Raw genomic sequence first — 23,649 nt, forward strand, 5'->3', positions numbered from 1 at the left:
TCTCTTGTTTGACGACTTCCAATTTGCCTTGATTCATGGACCTGACATTCCAGGTTCCTATGCAATGTTGTTCTTTACAGCATCGGACCTTGCTTCTATCACCAGTCACATCCACAGCTGGGTATTCTTTTTGCTTTGGCTCCATCCCTTCATTCTTTCTGGAGTTATTTCTCCACTGATCTCCAGTAGCATATTGGGCACCTACTGACCTGGGGAGTTTCTCTTTCAGTAAACAAATACAATACTGTAAAGTTAAAAAAGAAAATAAAAAAAAAAAAAAGAAAAGAAATCAACTTAGAGGCAAAAAAATGAATAAATAAATAAAATGGTATCTCTCTTAAAGAGAAAAAAAATCTCACTTTCATTAAGATAAAGATATAATTTAAATCTCCTCAATTTAAATGCAAGTTTTATTTTATTATTTAAAAGAAAAATAAAGCCATCCTTTTTCTCTAGCATAATTTTCTGCGTAATTGAAAAAAACTTACAACAGTAACAACAGAGGCTTCTATTAAGACTTCAAGGGAAGAGCTGCACAGGGGCTATTTCCAGAAGTCCAACTGTAAATTTTCGCAACAAACAAAACAGAAACTACGGCGTCCCTATAAGAGTTTTTTCCTTACATGTTGGAATTACATAGATAATTTATATATTTAAAATACTTTATGGTCTTATCCACTTAAAAGTCTCAATAAGTAACAATTTACTTTCTCTTTAAGTCCTGTAAAATGAGTGTCCCCTATAATGATTGCCCCCTTTCCATTTAACAAGCAAAAATTAAAAAGATGAATGGACAGGAATCTATCTTTTGGTATAAAAAGGAGATTAAAAACCACCATTAGAGCTAAAAGATAAGATAAGCAAACCTGAGAAGAAGGTGGCACCAATGTCCACCTCTGCAGCAGCTGTCCTGATTATTTCACTTGGTGAATATGTTAATATATCTTATGGATTTCTGCCTGAATTTGGAGTTTCCATGCAACTGGGTCTCATTAGTTATTTATTTTAGTCTTATAAATAAGCACAAAGCAATTTTAAAATACTCCACCGTATTTTAAAACTACAGGATCCTGCAGGGTTCACAGATAACTAAGAAATTGAATTATCATTTACTTGAGAGTAAAAATATATTTCAGTTTAATATGAAATATATATTCAGATTATATTTATTGTTATCTATTTTTATTTTAAAAGATACCCACTGACATTTGATCTTTTCTAGGGAGAAGTAATTCTGGACAATTTAAATAAGGTGAAAACACTGGGATTTACTTAGTGTTAGTAACTAAAAAGGGCTTCACAGGCAGCAACAGTGGCAAAGAATCCACCGCCAAAGCAGGAAACACAAGAGACACGGGTTCTATCCCTGGGTCAGGAAGATCCCCTGGAGTAGCAAACAGCACCCCACTCCAGTATTCCTGCATGGAAAATTCCATGGGCAAAGGAGCCTGGTGGGCTACAGTCCATGGGGCCATAAAAAGTGACATGACTGAGCGACTGAACACACACACAACTTAAGGACTTTTTAAAAAACACAGTCCTGTGAAGAAGGCATGGTTAAAAAAAAAAAAGTATGTAAGTACTTGACAGATTCAACTAAAAAGAAGAATTTGAAAGTACTCTGTAATTTTATATAAAAATGAGGCCAGATGTAATAAAGAGAAGTCTTAGGATCTACTTCCTAATGAGAATAAATGATTAGATTTTCTAAGAGATAGTAAAAACTTCCAAATCTGATAGACAGGAAGCTACACTGGCAATGAGATCTATTTTTGGTTTTTAGACATATACTTTGAAAAAGTAAATTATTTTATCTATAATTTTAGAAACTGCTTCAAAGAAGAATATCTTATTTTCCATAAAAATAATCAGTTTTCAATGCTAAGTTGAATCTGAAAGTGTTACAGAACATACAATGTATATTGTATAGAACATAAACACACTCTTATCTGTCATGTTTATTTTATAGATGTTAAATCTATATAAAAGCTGGTTTATATGCCAGATTCAGAACTTCTGATCAACACTGGCAAATCAATTTTTTACTCAAAATTCCATAGCTCGACCAGTTTTAAAGAATTCTGCTCAGAAAAGCAACAAATAGCCTTTTATTTAACAAAGTAATGACTTTTGTTTACAAGGCAAGTACCTGGCACCTGAATGATCTCCATCCTGTCCAACAAGGCAGGGGGAATGCTAGCAGTGGTGTTGGCAGTAGCGATAAAAAGGACTTGGGAAAGGTCAAAGGCCACGTTTAGATAATGATCTGTGAAGTTATGGTTTTGTTCAGGATCCAACACCTGTGGGAGAACAAGAAACACTGAAACAGAGGCAGTAGTTCCAACAGAAAACCACATAAATTAAAACACACGATGATATTTCTGCTCAATACAGTTAGTTTGGGAAATATGGGGATAACATTAAAAATGGGAAACATGTTCAATGTTAAAATTCTCTTAAACATATAAAAGCACAAACAAGCAAAAATTAACCATTCAAACTTTGTTCTCAAAATCTATTAATGACTCACTATGTGGCCACAAATAAGCTACCAATCCCGCAGAACCAGTTTACCTCCTGGTAACACACCCTCTCTCAACTGCTATGAGAATATAAAGTAAATGTGTATGGTATTTTGAAATTCTAAGGTAATAGGTAAAATAATAATTAGTATGTTCCTTCTCAAACATTATCAGAAAGTCTTTAACAGTTTTTCTTTTTTCGGCTCATCATGGTAAGTAGGATCTAGTTTCCTGATCAGGAATTGAACCCATGCCCTCTGCAGTTGGAAACACGGAGTCCTAAAGACTGAACCACCAGGGAATGTTCCTGATGGTTTTTTAAAAAGCAAAATCTTTCTGTTCATAATGAGCAAAATATTACTATCCCTTGAAAATATTTTAATTGAATAAATTAGATATTTACTAATTAGATTCTTAAAATGTTGAACAACTATATATTAAGGAGACTGTATCTTCTCAGATCACTGTTCAAATGCTCCAAGTTGTAGGCACTCACAGGGGAGAGGCCTACACTGGACTTTAAAGAAGGCAACACGTGGCCTCCACGTTTTAAACTTCAATATCTTAACACTTACGCTTAGACTGGATTAGTACAGATATAAACAGGGTTAACATGCATAGTCAAAAAGGAAGTAAAATGACTTAAATACTTAAATCAATCACAATTTTACTATATAACCAGCTTTTCCTTGCTTCTGATTCCCTTTCTAAAGTTTTACTTATTTTTAAACGTATCCACAAGTTAGTCTTAATTTGAAGCCCTTTTCTTGAAAACTCTTGAATTTTGTTAAATATTCATTGTTATTGGTAACTCAGTGTATATCTAGAATACAATTCCCAGGGAGTTCTACTATTTATATCTTCATAAGACTTAAAATAATATTAAATGTCAAGTCAAAGACAATTCTAATTATGTTCAGTATAAACTGGCTAAGTGTAATATTACTGTCTACCAATGATCTGAAAATTGCTCATCTATGTATGGCAATCTTAGTTAAACTGACTGGCTAGTTAAGTAAAAATTTCTCATTTAATGGCTGTAATTAAATTTAATACATACATGTTGGATATGTTGCCATCCAAGAGAAATAATTTTTTTCCCTTAAAATTTTAAGACACTGAGCTTTTTTAAAAGTAGGAAAATCAGTAAAGCAATGTTTTCTGGATTATGAATGAGGTCTTTTTAAAGTGTATTACTGGACACCTAGGTTAGGAGGAGAGAAAATCAGTGATGCTCAATTTGCATACCTCCATCTTTTATTAGGAAAATACAAAAAAAAAACTGTAGGGTTTGAACAACATCAAAAATAATAATGATCATTAGAATGCCAGATAAGAAGCGTTTCTAGGAACCATTACTCTGATGAAACCTTAAGGTAAACTGTTGAATCCAGGGAGTGACACATTTTATAGTGAGAATTTTTCAGCTATCAAACCTCTGCTTCTTCCCCAAGCCTTGGAATGAGGGCTTCCATGGCCCAACTCACCCACATAAAGGAGAAGATTTCAGGAATGACCAGAACTGTTTTTTCTTTCTTCTCATTAAAAGTTATCTCTATGTAAACCCCAAACTATTAATTCCTACCTATGCAGAATGACTGGGAATGGAAACAGCTGTGATATGACATTGTATTCTCAGGGATGTGAAGTCAGCACAGTGATTAAACTATGGGAAGGGGTGTATGCCGAGAACTGTTCTTCAGTAACTGTTTCTGGCAAAAGAAGAACTACAGATATTTGTTAGGTAACCCAGGAATATACTCCACATATTATACATGATGAGGCAACTATCATCTCTAAGTATGATATTAATGGTATGGTGATACTTTTTAAAAGTCTGTACCTTTTAGAGGTAGATGCTAAAGTATTTATGAAAAGATATGACGTCTGGAATTTGATTCAAAATAAGTAAGAATGGGATGAAGGAGAATGGGTAGGAACAGACAAAACAAGATTGGCCATGAGGGACTTCCCTAGCAATCCAGTGGTTAAGAGTCTGCCATCCAATGCAAGGGTCACAGGTTCAATCCCTGGTCGGGGAACTAAGATCCCACATGCTGTGGGGCAACTAAGCAATGCAACTAACTACTGGGCCTGCACACTCCAGAGCCCAAGTGAGCCTGCGTGCCACAACCAGAGAGCCTGCGTGCCACAACAAAGACCCAGCACAGCCAAAAAAAAACACCACCACTGGCCATGAGATGGCAATTGTTAAGGCAAGTGACAAATTTTATGGTTAATTATACTGTTTTCTCCGGAGAAGGCAATGGCACCCCACTCCAGTACTCTTGCCTGGAAAATCCCACGCATGGAGGAGCCTGGTAGGCTGCAGTCCATGGGGTCACTAAGAGTTGGACATGACTGAGCGACTTCACTTTGACTTTTCACTTTCATGCACTGGAGAAGGAAATGGCAACCCACTCCAGTGTTCTTGCCTGGAGAATCCCAGGGACAGGGGAGCTTGGTGGGCTGCCGTTTCTGGGGTCGCACAGAGTCAGACACAACTGAAGCGACTTAGCAGCAGCATACTATTTTCTCAACTTTTGTTAGTTATATTTTTTCACAACAAAAGTAAAAAATAAAGTACAGTAAAATAACTAAAATCAACTCTGGAAGCCACACACAAATACCATAGAAATTAAATCAGTGATAATGACCAAGCTGAGAAAAATGTCCAGAACATAGAAAACGAAGGCAGTAAGGCTATGTAGAGGAAAGATATGGAAAAAAATAACAATATCCAATTCATACCTAATTGATGTAACTAAAGAAGAGGTCTCAGCAAATGTAATTAAAGAAATAACCAAGAAAATATTCCAGAAGACTCAACACTACAAACTGAAAAGCCTTAGACTCCTCTGTGCAATAATAAATGACAGAACATTATTAGGATAACACCTGCAGAATTTTCACGCATAATCATGACTTCTTTAAAAAGTTTCAAAAGTATTTGACTACACAGGATACATGTAGCAACACGTAGGATACAACAGGTAACAATGTGCATGCCTGTGAAGCCACTGTCCAATTGTGACTCCATCTATATTTTGTCTAGACCAGGGGTCATCAAAGTGGAATGTTTACAAAAGCCCCCTGAGGTGCAAGTAGAAAATATGAGTACATATATTCATCTTAATATGTCTATAAATACCAGAAAGAAATTAGTTTTTAAAATATTTACTACAAGAGTAATGCCCTCACTTGAAATACACATCACACACATATGAGATATTCTAAGAGAAGAGTAGAAATCCCATAACATAATGGGCTGATGTGGGAATCCTCACTCATCTGCTTTAATTGTGATGATAGTACAACTGCAGTCCATGTTTTCCTGATTCAGTATTTTTATAGAATATAAATGGATGAATGGAGTGTTTAAAAAGATTTCTGCAACATATCATTAAAGATAATAGAGGCAAAAATGTGAACAGTAAGGAAATAACAGGAGTTGACACTTATTTCTGGAATAAGCTTTGACAGCCACAGTACAAAATAAAATAAAAACAATTACCTAATTAAAATACATCATTTTCACCAAAAATAACTGCTTAACCTTTAAAAATGTATTCTGTATGTGCCGCATGTATAAATATCTATCATTAGTACAACGGCACATATATGTTATGTTTATGTTGCGTATTTATCTTTAGTTATAGATTGACTCGTATCCCCTCAATGTATAATTGGAAAAAGGGTCTTTAAGGAGGTAATTAAGGTTAGAAAAGGCCATGAAGGGTGGGTCTCTTATCCAATATGACTGGTGTCCTTGTAAGAGAGGAAGAGATGAGGCATGCATGAGCACAGAGAAAAGGTCATCTGACAACACAGTGAGAAGGCGGCACAAGTCAGAGACCTCAGGAAAAATCAAACCTGCCAACACCTTGATTTGAGACTTCAAGCTTTAGAACTGTGAGAAAATACATATGTTTGTTTTTTTCTTAAAGAAATCCAGTCTGTGGTATTTGTTATGGCAGCTTTAGCACACTTTGTTGTTGTTTAGTAGTGAAGTTGTGCCTCTTTGCAACCCCGTGGACTCCAGCATTCCCTGTCCTTTACTATCTCCCTGAGTTTGCTCAAACTTTTTGTTCATTGAGTTGGTGATGCCATCCAACCATCCCATTTCCTGTCATTCCCTCTCTTTCGGCCTTCAATCTTTCCCACCATCAGGGTCTTTTCCAATGAGTTGGCTCGTTACGAAAGTATTGGAGCTTCAGTTTAGGCACCAGTCCTTCCAATTAATATTTAGGGTTGATTTCCTTTAGGATTGACTGGTTTGATCTCCTTGCTATCCAAGGGAGTCCCAAGTCTTATGCAGAACCACAATTTGAAAACACCAATTCTTTGGCACTTGGCCTTCTTTATGTTCCAGCTCTCACATCTGTACATGACTACTGGAAAAATCGTAGCTTTGACTACATGGACCTTTGTTGGTAAAGTGATATCTCTGCTTTTTAATAAGCTGTTTAGGTTTGTCGCAGCTTTTCTTCCAAGAAGCAAGCATCTTTTAATTTAATGGCTGCAGCCAACATCCACAGTGATTTTGGAGCCCCAGAAAATAAAATCTGTCACTGCTTCCACTTTTTCCCCTTCTATTTCCCATGAAGTGATGGGACTGGATGCCATAATCTTAGTTTTTGAATGCTGAGTTTTAAGCCAGCTTTTTCACTCTTCTCTTTCACCCTCATCAAGAGACTCTTCAGTTCCTCTTCACTTTCTGCCTTTAGAAGGGTATCATCTGCATATCTGAGGTTCTTGATATTTCTCCTGACAATCTTGATTCCAGCTTGAGATTCACCCAGCCCAGCATTTCTCACAATGTACTCTGCATGCAAGTTATATAGGCAGGGTAACAACGTACAGCCTTATTGTACTACTTTTCCAATTTTGAATCAGTCAGTTGTTCCACGTCCAGTTCTGTTGCTTCTTGACTTGCATACAGGTTTTTCAGGAAATGGTTAAGGTGGTCTGATACTTCCATCTCTTTAAGAATTTTCCATAGTCTGCTGTGATCCACATAGTCAAAGGATTTCGTGTAGACAGTGAAACAGATTGATTATATTCTTTGCAGCCAAAGATGGAGAAGCTCTATACAGTCAGCAAAAACAAGACATGGAGCTGACTGTGGCTCAGAATGTAGGGAAAACCACTCGGTCATTCAGTTATGACCTAAATCAAATCCATTATGATTATGCAGTGGAGGTGATAAATAGATTCAAGGGATTAGGTCTGGTAGACAGAATGACTGAAGAAGTATCGACAGAAGTTTGTAACCCTGTACAGGAGGCAGTGACCAAAACCATCCCAGAGAAAAAGAAATCCAAGAAGGCAAAGTGATTGTCTGAAGAGGTTTTATAAATAGCTGAGGAAAACAGAGAAGTGAAAGGCAAGGAAGAAAGGAAAAGATAAGCCTAAATGAATACAGAGTTCCAAAGACTAGCAAAAAGATAAGAAATGAAAAATGCAGAGAAATAGCAGAAGACAATAGAATGGGAAAAACTAGAGATCTCTTCAAGAAAATTGTAGATATTAAGGGAACGTTTCATGCAAGGATGGACACGATAAAGGACAGAAACGGTAAGGACCTAATAGAAGCAAAAGAGATTGAGAAAAAGTGGCAAGAATACACCAAAGAACTGTACAAAAAAGGTCTTAATGACTCAGATAACCACAATAGTGTAGTCACTCATCTAGAGCCAGACATCCTGGAGTGTAAAGTCAACTGGGCATTAAGAAGCATTACTATGAACAGTTAGTGGAGGTGACAGAATTCCAGCTGAGCTATTTCAAATCCTAAAAGTTGATGTAGTTGAAGTGCTGCACTAAATATGCCAGTAAATTTGGAAAATTCAGCAGTGGCCACAGGACTGGAAAGATCAGTTTTTATTTCAATCCCAAAGAAGGGCAATGCCAGAGAATGTTCAAACTACCATACAATGGTGCTCATTTGGCCTGCTGGCAAGGTTATGCTCAAAATCTTTCAAGCTAGGTTTCAGTAGTATATGAACCAAGAAATTCCAGATGTATAAGCTGGGTTTAGAAAAGACAAAGGAACCAGAGATCACATTGCCAACACTTGGATCATGGAGAAGGTAAGGGGATTCCAGAAAAACATCTACTTCTGCTTTACAGTTTACAAAGTGTTTTTACATGTATTCTTCTTGCTTTAATACACTGTGAGGCATGAGAAATTCTCACCCAGGATTTGGGTAGGTGGGGAGGAGGATGTCAGGGACATCCCTTGGTTCTTCCATATCTGCATCTTGCTTCACTCTACAGAACCACAGTCAATAAGGAACTGATGCTATCAGTCACTAAACCTCAGAGATAAGCACGCAACCCAGGGTGGCACTTACTTAAAGGTATCATTTGAGGTTTTTGTACTTTTAGTTTAGAATATTAATAAATCAATTGTCAAAAGAGTGACTATCAAGTTCTATGTCAGAAAATATAAATATATGTCAGCTACTCCTCATCAAACATCAATTCAACAAACATTACTGAATCGCCACAAAGTACTAGGTGAACACTTAAAACATACAGTCAAACAAACATACGGGGGCTATTCCTCTCCTCCTACTACTTGTGAAGCTGTCTTTGGTGGACTTGTTTCACAACTCTCACAGACAGTCTGTTGGGAAAATCTAACTATCTATCAGGGAATCCACATTAAGTTCTTTTCAACAAGGTACAGTGTGTGTCTAATGAGAGAATCTGTTATATTATCTGAAAAATGCTCCAATTCAAGTCTTCAAGTCTAAAGTCAGCATCTAACAAACGACTGAAATCTTAAATAATGTTTATTATTCTATCATTCGTAGTACTGATTAGTAAACTAGTTACTGAGACAAACGAGAACTGTCTTTGAATAAAAACAAGCAAAACCAAACCAAATAAAACTCTTATCTCCAAACCCTGGGGCTTTTAAAGTGAGGTAACTATGCTTTTTATTGTCCAAAGAGGCCCCACTTCTAAGACTAAAAGAGAATGCAATTAAGAATTAGGCATAACCAGGAGTGTCCCATGCAAAACAGAAATGATGGTCTCCCTACTTGTAAGACACAACCCAGTCCATCCTGTCCTCAGGAGATTACAACAGAAAAGAATCAGGAAGCCAGAGGGAACTCAAAGCAAGGGAAAAAAAAAAAAACTTTCACAAAGCAAGTTTTCCCTCAGTTTTAAAAACCAATTTGAATATTAATATTATTTTACATAAACCAGGGTAAAGAGAGGGGCAGAAGTGGTAAAATAAAGAGGACTGGTTAAAGTAAACTTAAGAAGCAGTCAGATGCCAGATCCCTTCCCCTATCCCAGTAAAGTACTGGGATTTCCTTAAGAACATAAATCAGCAGGTCCCTGCGCAAGTGACACAGCACAGCCGAGCAGAGTACATACTCTACTGAAATCAACAGCTCGGGTGAGTGCATACATCCGGGATGCTGAATGCTTCCCCTGCTTGGCTCCCAGAGGCTGGCAGCTGGGCCTTCATTCTCAAGCCAAGAGACTTGAAGAGTCTTCCCTAAGAAATGTGACCAGCCTTAAAAAAAGACCTAAAGTTATTGACACGTGAGGTTCCCTAATCAAATATATTAGTCAGATGACCTACCCTGAAAATCGTAATCAATAAACCCTCTCTCACATGCTTATAGCTTCCCATCAGCTTTTTAAAATCCTATTAAATATGAATGGGGTTTCCCTGGTGGCTCAATGGTAAAGAATCCATGCACCAAGCAGAAGACGCACATTCAGTCCCTGGGTTGGGATGATCCCCTGGAGAAAGAAATGGCCACCAAATGCAGTATTCTTGCCTGGAATATCCCATGGACCGAGGAGCTTGGTGGGCTACAGTCCATGGGGTTGCCAAGAGTTGGACAGGACTTAGCAACCAACCAATCAACTAATTTTATATATGAACAGACAAAACTGTCAGACATCTAATGAAAGATTCTAATATAAAAAACAGAGACCAGAAAAAATATATGTAATGAACAGACAAATGAAGCTTTAGAGCAAAGAAAGAAAAAAATTTTCTTAATCTGTTAGTATTTTTCTCACAGAGATAAAAGGACATTTTACAACTATGTAACAAGAGCAAGATACTATAAAAAGAGCATGCAGAGAAGTTAAAAAAAAGGGGGGGGCGTTCTCTGAAATGACAAACTCAGAGAAGGATTAAAAGATAAAGCTGAGGAAGTCTTCAGAGGAAGTAGAGCAAACCATAAAAAAAGGTGAGTAATAGGAGAGATAAGAAAATTAAAGATCTAACATCAAATTAATAGGAGCTCCCCAAAAATGAAGGAGAAGAATCACCAACAAAAAGATTCAAGAAACTTTTGTAGAAATAAAAGGAGAGGATTTTTCAATACAAAGAGTCTTCAAAGCATCAGCAAAAATGGAAACAAAGAGACTTATGCCATGGCAGATTAGTTAATCTTCAGAACACTGGGATAAAGTGGAGATCTGAAAAGTTTTCAGAGAGTAAAACAAGTTACAAAAGTCAGAACCGCAACAGCTTTGTTTCATCAACAGCAACAATGAAGACTGGAAAACAAAGGAGAAATTGTCTTTACAAGTTTGCAGGAAAATTATTTCCACCTGGAATTCTATACCCAGTCAAACTACCAATCAAGTATGAGAGAACAATAAAGACATTTTCTGATATTCAAAGTTGAAAAATGTTTACATTCAGGCTTTCTCAGAAAGCTACTGAGGGACTAACACCAGGACAATGAGAGGATAAATCAAAAAAGAGGAAGACATGGACTACAGGAATCAGGAAACCCAACATGGAGGAGGCGAAGAGTGACCCTCGGACCACAGCTCCATGCCCAGGGTGGGAACAACCAATTTAGATTGACGGAAGACAAAAATCAATAAAACACAAAGTATTTGAAAGTTTCCCAAAAAGAATCAGATAGTTGGTGAAAGTAAACAAAAGAAACAAGACAATCATTAACTTCAAAAACATTTTTAAAAACACAAAAAAACACAAAGGACAGAAAAAGAAGAGTGATCATGGTTCACATGGTTCAACTGTGAAAAGCGCTTATATAACTGTGATAGTGTAAACACTCAACAATGACTTAACAAAATCAGGATACAATTTATATTGGGAGATTGGAAGTATAGGCAGCAAACTCATCTCCTATAGAAAGGAATCCACAGATAACACCCAAACCTCTAAAATCAAGAAAGCAATAGAGCCACACTATCTCAAGAAAGACCTACGTCTAAAATCAAGAAAGCAATAGAGCCACACTATCTCAAGAAAGACCTAAAAGTAAGAGGGTCAAAGTGCAGAAAAAGAAATAAGGTACCCCAGGGAGGAGACTTGCTTGCTGTTTTTTGTAGCAATCTTAAAGAATTGCTATTCTCTAAACAACTAAACTGATAAAAAAGGAAAAAAAGAAACAAGAGGAATTATTAGAAAAAGAACAAAGAAAATCCCTCAGACATTTTAAATTATCAAATGGCTTCAGACTTTAGTTTGTATTGAAGTAATTTTCCCATGACTAAACCCACATCAGTGTATCGCATGCGTGCGTGCGAAGTCACTGCGGCCATGTCTGACTCTGCAGCCCCATGGACTGTAGCCCACCAGGCTCCTGGGTTCATGGGACTGTCCAGGTAAGAGGACTGGTGTGGGTTGCCATGGCCTCCTCCAGGGGTTCTTCCTGATCCAGGGATCGAACCCGAGTTTCTTTTATCTCCTGCATTGGCAGGTGGGTTCTTTACCACTATCACCACCTGGAAGATCCACATGAATGTATAAGTTCCCTAAATATGATCATCTACTCTTAGCCACACTCTTCCAGTGTGAATAAAGATGGAGATCTTGTAAATCTTACCTCAAGCAGAGCTGCTGCAGGATCCCCCTGCAGACTTTTTCCTAGTTTGTCCACTTCATCTAACAGGAACACTGGATTGTTTACCCCTACAGTCTTCAAGCCATTGATTATCCGGCCAGGCATGCTGCCAACATAGGTGCGCCTGCAGAAGGCAAGCCATAGATTAGCAACAGAGAGATGGCAGGAGGCAGGCACAGTATCGCTTAGAAATCAAAATTCTGGATCAGGAAGAAGTCATTTAGTTACCACAGGAGATAACTATAAATTTCAAAAGCCCTGTGATACATCAAAGAATGATCAGATTCAATTCTTATTTTCTATTTAATTCTGACTGTAAATTACCCATGATATTGGATATTTTACCACTTAGTGAAACTGAAAAAAATTATACTTTAGTCACATAGTTACGATTCTTACACTTCCAAGATGCCAAAACACCCAGAGAGCCCTATGAATTTAATTCCCGTATTTTTCATAGCTTTTCCAGGCATCTTTCTGGCACTTCCCAAACCCCAGTGTAACTGCCTTTTTACAGTCTGAAAAGGCTGACTCGAGGCTGGCTAAAACATTATCACCATATTCATGGAGGAAATTAGAATGGGTTCAAAGGCCCACTCAAAATACTTGCAGACCCCACCCAAAAAAAGAGAAAAATTCCAACTTTTTTATTTTCATAGACAATAATTTGTTACACATAGTAGTAAGAGGATCTGGGACCAACAGTATTTATAGAAAAATTTCATTAATTCTGGCCTTTTGAATAAAACTGCGTTCACCCTATATACACCAACTGGCATAACCAAGCTCAGCCAGACATTTGGTTGTGCATTCAAATGTTAGAGGCTGCTTTAACATATCTGAACAAAAATCATCTACATAACTGACAGATGCAGAGCATGACACGAAATAAAAATATGTTTGTCAAACTAAAAACAGTGGCTTTTTTACAAAGCCAGCGAAACTGTATTTTAAGCAGCAATTTCCTGATTTTAATTATAACCCTCCGGCCTAAGCCATGAGAAATCAAATGCTGTTTGTGAAGAGGCATGAAAGGGTGAGAGCCTGCAAGAAAGAAACCAAGGACCAGTGGGACAGCGGCCGTATCGCATGATCGGCACAAAGCCGGCTCACGGAGCAATCCTGCCACATGACTGGTATAAAGTAGGACAGAGTAAATCGTGACCTTTGAAAAGACAAGAAAGCCTCAAGAATATCGTAGGAATGCTTTTCATCTGGGGGAGTGATTGAGGCCCTGGAACCAGATACAATAAACGCTGTCCGGTTATAATGAGGAGTTAGCACATTCAAGACTTCAGAACAGGATATAGGAATCACAGGACTTGTAAGTAATAAGTTCTCTGAAATTCTCTCTCTGGAGAACTGACAGATTTGTCAGCCTTCTGTGAATAAGCAGGGAAGCAAAATTAAAAAAAAAAAAAAAACACAAAACCTCAAAGCTCTAAGGTTCATTTCTTGCTGCATTAATTTCTTTTCCTTTCCTTACTGTTTTTGATAGGCAGATTTCAAAGCCAAGTCCTGATTCTAGACCTACAGTCATGCAGAGAAAATAATATTCTAGATAGCTGCCCTTTCTAAAGAAGCAGCAGAAATCGAAGTACCAGTTATAGTATACAAACAACTCCTCCTAGGCTTTCTACTGTTTCCCAGAACCTAGAAGATAAGGTCCAAACTCTTCAGTCTGGAATTCAGGGTTCTTCACAATCTAGTCCCCACCACCGGCTTTCCAACCACAACTGAGGTTCTATTAATACCCCTTACGCTTTTTTTCACCTTTGTTAATACGGTTGAGTTCCTGCTCTTAATACCCTCCCTGCCTATGTAAATCTCAGAGATCCTACTAAACTCTTCCTGACCACCTCTCACAAAGGGATCTTTCCAATAATGCAATGTCCGCAGCATGTACTGGCCCTGCAGTTCTCCTGATTCACACTTAAGACCTAGGTTTTACCCATGGATACCAAGCATACAGCCTCCTCTAAAGAGCCAGTGAGCACTCTGATAATGGAAAGTGGGTCTTAAAACAGATCAGATGCTGCATATAGAGTTGTAAGATCGTTTCCCAAATAGAAGCCCTTATTTGCTTAAAGACACCAGATGAATGATGCCAGGACCCAAAATATCTATGACCACTGTTAAGGTCATATAAGTCTCTGAGTACTGCTTTGCATAAATAATGTGACCCAAGCCTCAGTTTCCTCATCTGCTAAAATGGGGATAATGGCAATACCAACCTGATAAATTATATGAGATCACGAGAGACTATTATAGGTAAAGCACACAGCCCAGGGCCTGGCACACAGTAAGCTTTCAAAAGATGTAATTGTAACTGTTATTAGTAATACCTACTTTAAGTCCACTTGTAATTTCCTGGAAAAAGATACAAAGGCAGGTGTCATTACACCTCAATTTGGGTCCCATTTCAGTGTCTAGTCTTTTCATAGTGAAACCAAGCCCCCCAGACCAAGTTCCCTTACTGAGCTAATGATTAATCTATCCAAAACTCTATTCCTTTCTTGTCCCCTCTGACCTCAATCATGCACTAATGCAACACTGACCAACCAGAGTCAGATGACTGACTGGTGTCGATAACATCGCCAGTGTACTGAAATAGCTGTTATAAATCTCATTGTTTAACATACAACTCAGGTTGCTTCTCCAAGGCAAGGAGTCCCAAGCCATAGACCACCTGGGCAGAGAATCATAAACCAGAGACATTCAGACTCTTGAAACTACAATTAAGAAATGTCACAGAAATGTCACGCAATGATAATTAACCCCAGCCTCTTTGTTCCCCGCCTTTAGAAAAACCCCTTGCTCAAAGATCAAGTGGAACTGGATCTGAGGCTTGTCTCCCACAGGATTGCTGGGCACCCTGCAATGAACCCTTCCTTTGCTACAAACCTGCTGTCAGAGTTCGGCTTTCTGAGCCGTGGGCACATAAGCCTCAGTTACAACAGCCCCAAGAGTGTTCAATGCCCCTAGAGCTCCTCCATCACAGGTGACACCCCCAAATGTGTACCACTAATCTAGATGTCAAACCAAGACAACTGTGATCAGAGCCTGTGAGCTATGTAAAGTATCTGTAATGCGCTTGTGTTTTGCTAGAAGGTATGGGTAGCATGCAATTCACTGACTGAAGTTACAGAACATACTATGACTAAACCTTTGGACTAAACCTGATGCTAGGAAAGATTGAGGGCAGGAGGAGAAGGAGACGACAGAGGATGAGACGGTTGGATGGCATCACCGACTCAATGGACATGGGTTTGGGTGGACTCCGGGAGCTGGTGATAGACAGAGGCCTGGCATGCTGCGGTCCATGGGGTCGCAAAGAGTCGGACACGACTGAGCGACTGAACTGAACTGAAACCTTTGGAATATGAATAAGATGACAAAAAATGTAGCTGTAAGTGCTACACACTTACAAATATACACAAAAATGTTCTCTTTCAACAAACAAACACAAAAAATTTAAAAAACAAATTAGCATCCTGAGAAACTACAGAGGTAGGAAATAAATGATTTTACAAATTGTAACCTTTTTGAAGCAAAATACTCTCTTTCGAGGGCAAAATACTTCTTCCTTATGATACAACATCTAGAAAGCAATATAACATAACACAGGAAAGTTTGAGGACATTTTCCTTTTATTTTTCTAAGAATGTATAGCTCCAATTACTTATTATTCAGCCTGAATACATAACTATCTTGGAGTTTTTCTCAAAATTAAACTATACGCATGAACTTGAAAATATATAGATCCATAGTTGTAATTGTTACCTAGGCTTATTGTTGTAATTGTTCACAGGCTTATCAGGACAATTCAACCAGTGTATGAGATACAAAAACAAAAATTTAAGTTCAAAATTTAAGTTTCAAGATTAGCATTCTTAATTTTCCCAAAAGCAATCTGTATTATACTTGAGAAAACAACTACATAAAATTACAATATCATCTACTTATAGCTGCATGGCAATCAACTATTTTACTATACTGCATCATCTCTAGATATAGTCAAATCAAATCCAACATAGTCCAAGAGGCTGGTCATTCTGTCACTGCCAAGGATATCTAAATGTTAGGAATAAGGGGTGTCTTTCCTTACTTCTTTTCCAGTATGTAGAGAGGGAGGGAAAAATGGCATTTTCCCATCAATTTTTTCATGCCTATCCAATGAAGGAGCACGTATGGGCTACAAAACAAACTATTAAAGTGATATTCACAAACAATTTAAAGTAATATAAAAAGTTTATGTTATAATGTTAAGTTGAAAGGGTAGGATGATAATTCTATTGCTTTAAAAATGGGCAAAAGCTGCCTGATGAAAATCTGGCAGGTGTGTGTGTGTATGTGTGAGTGTGTGTGTGTGTGTGTGTATCTCAAGTTGGATAAAGTAATAAACCTAAAAGAAATCCTAATGAGCTCTTTTTAAAACAGAAAAACAGTCTTTAAGGAACTAAAAATAGTCTTTAATATAGCATGTCTAAACAAATCAAACTGTTCTGTAGCAGTCTTTCCTAAATCTTAGACAGTCATTTGCATGGATGTGCTCATCCAAAGGACTGCCTGATTTCCAAGATGTTTTAATCTTACTTGAACTCACACAGCACTTACAGAGCACTTACCATGCTTGGCACTGTGCTTGGCAGTACAGATGTACAGAGGATTAGAAAATACAAAATAATCCCTACCCTACAGAGCTCCTACTTTTACTATATTTACATTTTACCTCTACAGAAAGGTATTAGAAATGCCAGAGACCTGTATTATTTAATCATTAAGGAGCACAACAGTCCAGAGGAGAGCAAGATCATCACTGACTGCACTTATCTTAGTGGAGGAAGCCTTGGGTTGCGGCCTCAAGACAAACCTGGAAGCTTTTCAGAGGCAAAGAAGAGCTATATGCAAATACACGTTATTAAAGGAGGCTGATGAGCAAACAGTAACATGTCTGGCGTACTATGCTAAAAATATTTCAAAACCTCGCTGCTTCAGTTATTTTTCCCTTGTAGAGACTAATAATGAAACAGCTAATCTACTTAAAATCTCACTATTTCAGGTTACATATGAAAATTTATCAACGTGAAAAGCAAAAGTTCATTTTTCTTCTCAAATTGGTTAAGAATTGAGCTGAGGATTCCTTACAATGATATAACTTTATCATCTGAACAAACAGCTAGTAAGTGACTTTCAAAGAGTTACTCTCATCAACAACCTGAGAAATATCACAACATATATTTCACTGAGGAACAGCTAATGAGAAAAGATCATTATGCAAACATGATTTTATAAAACCTCACCCCAAAAGAAGTCACTTTATCTTTAGTGTTTATGAACTGATTTAAATTATTTATGTTTAAATAATTAAATTATTTAAATTATTAAAATATAAGTCAAAAACTGCTGGGCACAGAGATTCCATGACTTATAAAAATAGACAAAAATCTCAATGGAGATACTGAGAAATATTAAATTGAAAAAAGGGGGTAGTTAATATGGAGCATAAACAAGACTGTTCTTCCTCTAATCCACCAAAACAACATGAACTTAAACAACGGGACAACGTTCAGTCAGATCACTGTTATTTTCCCAGTCTAGGATTTACATGTAAACCAAGTCTTTTTCTTCCCATCTCCCACCTCATTGTCACTTTAACTCTAAAAGAGAATATCTTAGGTTGTTTTTAAAATCAATTTCTAACTTATTAGCACCTTCCTCCACGTATCGGGCACGTCTACCAAGAGGCTGGCACTCAATGCGTGGGAAACTGGGGAAAGTGAGTGGAAGGATCAAGAGAACAAGCAAGGGAGATAAGAGAAGGCAGCTCTGTTTCTCCTTGACTATTTTAAGGCTGCTGAACAGCGGTGCCTACTCACAGGCTGAAAAACAAAACTCCGCGTGAACTCTGCTTGTGAGCATGTGACCAGGACTAAAATGCCAAGACCTGGGTGTTCCCCAAATGCCTCAGCTGTGACGCGGAGCCACTTTTTCCCACAAACCCCACCCCATGGTGGTGCTATAATCCTCTGCTGTCTCCTCTCCCCTCATCACCTCCTCCAACCAGTAACTGTCACAAGCGCATACTCTGCTCTCAACTGGCCTTCCTGTTATCCAGCACTCCCGACTCTCCACCAGCTTCTCAACAGGTTTTCAAACAGAAACTTTCTCCAGGCTTTGGTCATGTAGGGGGTGGGTGGGTAATAAGTCCCCAATACCACAAGCACAGATGGCCGCAGTGTTCAGCAAAACAGCTGGTACAGTGATGGCTAGGAAGTACATGTTACCAGCAAGGTGTACGGAAAAATCAGGTTTAATAGAATGATTCACAGACAAACCCGCATACCTTTTATTTGTCAGTGATCATAACCTCAACATGCACCATAAAAAAGCTTATACACAATACACAAGATTCTTTCACAAAAGATCCATAAAAAAAAATAAAACTTCATTTTCTTTAGGTTCAGTTCTCTTTAACAGTCACACACACAAAAGTATACTCACTTGAAAAAAGAAAACAAATTTTCTATCTATCAGTTTCAGTAAAGATTTAAAACAGGGATCTGTTTAAACCCAACAATGCTCATAATAAGTGGTGAGGATTATGACCTTATATATTGCCTACCAACCAGATTTCCCAGGTGGCGCTAGTGGTAAAGAACCCGCTTGCCAATGTGCAAGACGTGTAAGACATGCAGGTTTGATCCCTGCGTCAGGAAGACCACAATCCCTGGGTCCTGAAGGCCGTGGCAACCCACTTCAGTATTCTTGCCTGGAGCAGCCCATGGACAGAGGAGCCTGGCGGGCTACAGTCCACAGAGTTGCAAAGAGTTGGACACAACTGAAGCGACTCAGCACGCATATATGCACCAACAGGCATCGTAAGGATACATTTTCCACAATTCTGCCACACAAATTACATAATGTTCCAAACAGGATATTTTAGGTACAATTTAAGAATCAGATTGAATTTTATAAAAAGTCATACTGAAGCTTATAAATCTAAACATGTCCTCCTGAGAACTGAGAATTAAAATAACGAAAGGTAATTTTTATTGAATGTTCAGTGTGTGCTGGGCACCAAGCCTTACTAAATAATCAACACGAATGTAGGAAGAAATAAGGACAAATACCTACATGTCATGTGCCCAAGACATTAATCTTATAACAGTAACTCCACAAACTCACTCTCTAAATTTCATCAAATACTCACACAATAATGTGCCACAGATAAAAGGAAGAAATAAATGAAGACAACTCAGAGTGCAGGAATCAAGTCTCTTGCATGGAGAACACCTCCCTAAAGCTCTGTACGTACAATCTGAAGACTCGGGCCACAGATCTAGCTTCTCTAGGATAGGTCCACGATGCCAATTTCTTTACAAAAGCGAACTACAGCCTCTAGTGGCACATGAGAGAATAAGAAAATCTAGGCAACAAAAACATGATTGGAAATTGCCAGAAAGACCAACCCCGATCGATTCCTTGACCTAATCTGCAGTCCTTATTGCTTGTTTATGAAAATCTTGAAATGATTTTTCTTCAATGCATAAGAATTGTAAATAAGCAAGTAAAAGAGAATAAAAAGAACCACAGTTTCCCATCCCTGCTTAAGGATCCCAAGAATAAGGCAGATGAAAAATAAGGTGTCATGAAAGCATCATATTCTTTTTTCTCCCACAATTCAAGTTTAAACCATATTCACCAAACTGTAAACACGCATTTAAATTACCCTTGGCTACTGGTAATTGCTCAATGCTTGCATTGGCAGGCCTGCCAAAGCCCCTACTTATAACCTGCAATGCTTTTGCAATTTCAAGATCAAAGGTATGATCTTGAGGACAGAGTTTATCTTGAGTTTAATTATTTTCTATTCCAAGTTACATGCCCTCTTTTAAAAAAATTATTTTAATTGAGATATAACTGACATATTACCTTATATTAGTAGTATGTCAACGTCATATGATTTTAAGTATATAGCACCATATTTTTTTAAGCAGTTCATAATTTCCACATTCTTAAATGTTCTACGTTTTTAAATGTACTTTAACACATACACCATAGGTATGTCTTCTCACAACCTGCAGCTATGAAACAGAGGTTCATGCTTTCCCAAAGCATCTTCCAGTCTGAGCCACAGAGAATAAAACAATGAACATAACATGAAAATCTCACTCTAATAATGTCAGATTAATCAGAGACACAATTCTTATAGTTTAATGTATTTTTATGGAAAGGGTGTCAAAAATGCAAGGATAAGGCTTAATAATTTTTTCTCCTTATTACTCATTCTCACACTACAAACCAGCCTCCTTGAAAGAAAGTTTAAACTGCCAACATAATAAATTTGTTATCAAAGATTTCTTACCTCCTCCTATTTGCCTGCTATTTGCACTTACTTCTTAAACTCTAAAAAGTTATAGGTCATTATTTATGAAATGTTATAGGGCCAAAATGAATATAACGATATAATATTTAATAACTGATTTATAATTGCATTATAATGAGATTCCAGGAAAGCTGAGACATAGACTCCCCATCCACCATCGCGAAGATATCAAGGTTAGTTGGGTATACCTTGACGACAGAGGCAAGTAAGTACCATAAATGTCCTTTGCAATCAAGGTATCACAAAGAGCCATTTTAAGGAAAAGATCTATATTACCCATTGACTTATGAGGGGGCTCTAGAAAAGGGAGGAGAATCAGAGATTAAAGTGAGAGAGGTCCTCTACCTGTGTCCTCGAATATCAGACTGATCACACACGCCTCCAAGCGCAATCCTGTGGAACTCTCGGCCCAGGGTCTTGGCCACTGATCTTCCCACACTTGTTTTACCAACCCCAGGAGGGCCGACAAAGCACAGAATGGGGCCCTTCAGGTTGTTTTTCAGCTGCCTGACAGCCAAGTATTCCAGCACTCTTTTCTTCAATTTTTCCATGGCATAATGATCATTATCCAGCAGAACTCGGGCTGCTCGGATGTCCAGACGGTCTGTCAAGTAACCCAACAGAAACAATCTGAGCACATGGAGCTATTCAATGGAAGAACTCCAGACTGGCAAGAGCCAGAATAGCTTTTTGAAAAAAGAGGTGATAACAACAGGCTTGGTTTCTTCTAAATGAGTCTTCATAAAGACCTGAACTTGGTTTTCTTGCTTAAGTATTTATAGAAATAATAGATATTACACAATTAAAAACTCAAGGAGTTAATACTCATTCCATTTGGAATGATTTTCTATATACACGTTATTTCTATGAAGACAAGTAGAATATTTCTACATATTCTACTTGTGCTTGTATTTGTTCTTTTTAAGTGGTTTTTTTCTTATTATTATGTTAGTTATATATGCTCATGCCAGAAAATCTGATGACACTAATAAAAAAGGATGAAAATACTCACCGGTAATCTCATTTCCCCACAGAGAGAATCACTACCTTCACTTCAGAAGTGCATTTTATTCCACATTCTGTGTGTGTGTGGGTGTGTACGTGCACACACACTTATATGCCTGTTTTTCAAACTAAGATTATATGAGGTCTTCAAATTTTGGAAAAATAAGTTTTTTTCACTTAAATAATATGGACATCTTTCAGTGTCAAACGTATTCTTCAGTAGCAGTTTAGTGGCTACATAACATTCCATTATTTAACTATCCATTCCCTATTGCTGAGCATTTAGGTTACCTACAAATCTTTACAGCTATAAAGTATGCTTCACTGGGCATCTCTGTAACTAAATCTCCCCATACTTCTGAAATTACTTCCTTTAGCTAATCTTCTAAAACAGAAGAGCTGGGTCAAAAAAAAATTAAGACATGAAGAACTGTCTATCTATTAAAATCTCACCAGAAATGTATGAATTAGGCCCTGTTTCCAGAGCCAAGCTTTCATCAGGTTTACTGGTGCTTTAGGATCTAAAATAATCACAGATTAAATAATAGGTCAAGTCAAAATGAATCTATCAGCTGGGTGGCAGCCAGAGGATAATCCACAACCACAAAACTGACAGTGAAAAGAAAATGGGAGAGAGAAAAACACAGAAGTCCACTCTTTCACCCAGTTATTTGGAACATGCTATGCATTTTCCTACAAGAAAAAAAAAAAAATGACCTGGTTCTCAAGCTAGTCTGGTTCTCAAGCTAGTCTACAAAAATTCAGCTAAGCAATAATGTATGTAAATTAATTACAATACTACTGAATTTAGTCAGAGTCCTGGCTGAGTGATTTGGAAAGGGAAGAAAAAAATTTCTTCCCCTTCCCTGGCTTCAGAAGCCAACCAATGAATATATGAATAAATGAAACAAAGTCTCCTATTTCATGATGCTAATCCTGACACCAAAACCTACCACAGTAAAGAAAAAACCCACTTCAGACCAATTCCACTTTGCATAGCTCTAATTATTCAAATGTTGGTAAATCAAATCTATTCAAAGAGTAATCTACAGAGTCCCAGTGGGATTTCAGTTATGCAAAGATGGTTCAATACTTAGTTATCAATATATTTATATCATGTCTAAGGGCACTTTCCAAGAAAATGTCATTTTGTATCTGAAAAGGAATTTGTTATAATGCAACATTCACTTCTGATGAACATTTAGTAAATACAGTTACTAGCTGGGCTGGATGAAGCACAAGCTGGAATCAAGATTGCCAGGAGAAATATCAATAACCTCAGATATGCAGATGACACCACCCTAATGGCAAAAAGCAATGAGGAACTAAGAGCCCCTTGATGAAGGTGAAAGAGGAGAGTGAAAAAGCTGGCTTAAAACTCAACATTAAAAAAACTAAGATCATGGCATCTGGTCCCATCACTTCATGGCATATAGATGGGGAAAAAGTAGAAACCGTGACAGACTTTATTTTCTTTGGCTCCAAAATCACTGCAGATGCTGACTATAGCCACGAAATTAAAAGACACTTGCTCCTTGGAAGAAAAGCTATGATGAACCTAGATAGCGTATTAAAAAGCAGAGACATCACTTTGCAAATAAAGGTCTGTATAGTCAAAGCTATGGTTTCTCCAGTAGCCATTTACAGATGTGAGAGTTGGACCATAAAGAAGGCTGAGCATTCAAGAGGGAGGGAAGATATGTATACCTATGGCTGATTCATGCTGATATTTGGCAGAAACCAACACAACTCTGTAAAGCAATTATCCTTCAATTAAAAAATACATACATTAAAAAAAAAAAAAAGTCCAAGAGCCGAAGAATTGATGCTTTTTAACTAAGGTGCTGCAGAAGACTCTTCAGAGTCC

The 23,649-nt window shown here is 37.6% G+C and overlaps 1 protein-coding gene across 1 annotated transcript in view; it reads right to left on the bottom strand.

The window, feature by feature from the left end:
* LONP2 (lon peptidase 2, peroxisomal) overlaps window positions 1-23,649 on the bottom strand; it is an 85,202-nt gene that overhangs the window by 40,139 nt on the left and 21,414 nt on the right. Inside the window, exons 8-10 of the mRNA XM_010843980.1 lie at window positions 21,123-21,381; window positions 12,371-12,512; window positions 2,150-2,300 (exon numbers count right to left, since the gene is read on the bottom strand). Coding sequence (XP_010842282.1) covers window positions 2,150-2,300; window positions 12,371-12,512; window positions 21,123-21,381 — 552 coding nt within the window. The remainder of the gene's footprint in view (window positions 1-2,149; window positions 2,301-12,370; window positions 12,513-21,122; window positions 21,382-23,649) is intronic.

This window comes from Bison bison, unplaced genomic scaffold (genome assembly GCF_000754665.1).
Source record: "Bison bison bison isolate TAMUID 2011002044 unplaced genomic scaffold, Bison_UMD1.0 scf7180017864192, whole genome shotgun sequence".
Taxonomy (NCBI): domain Eukaryota; kingdom Metazoa; phylum Chordata; class Mammalia; order Artiodactyla; family Bovidae; genus Bison; species Bison bison.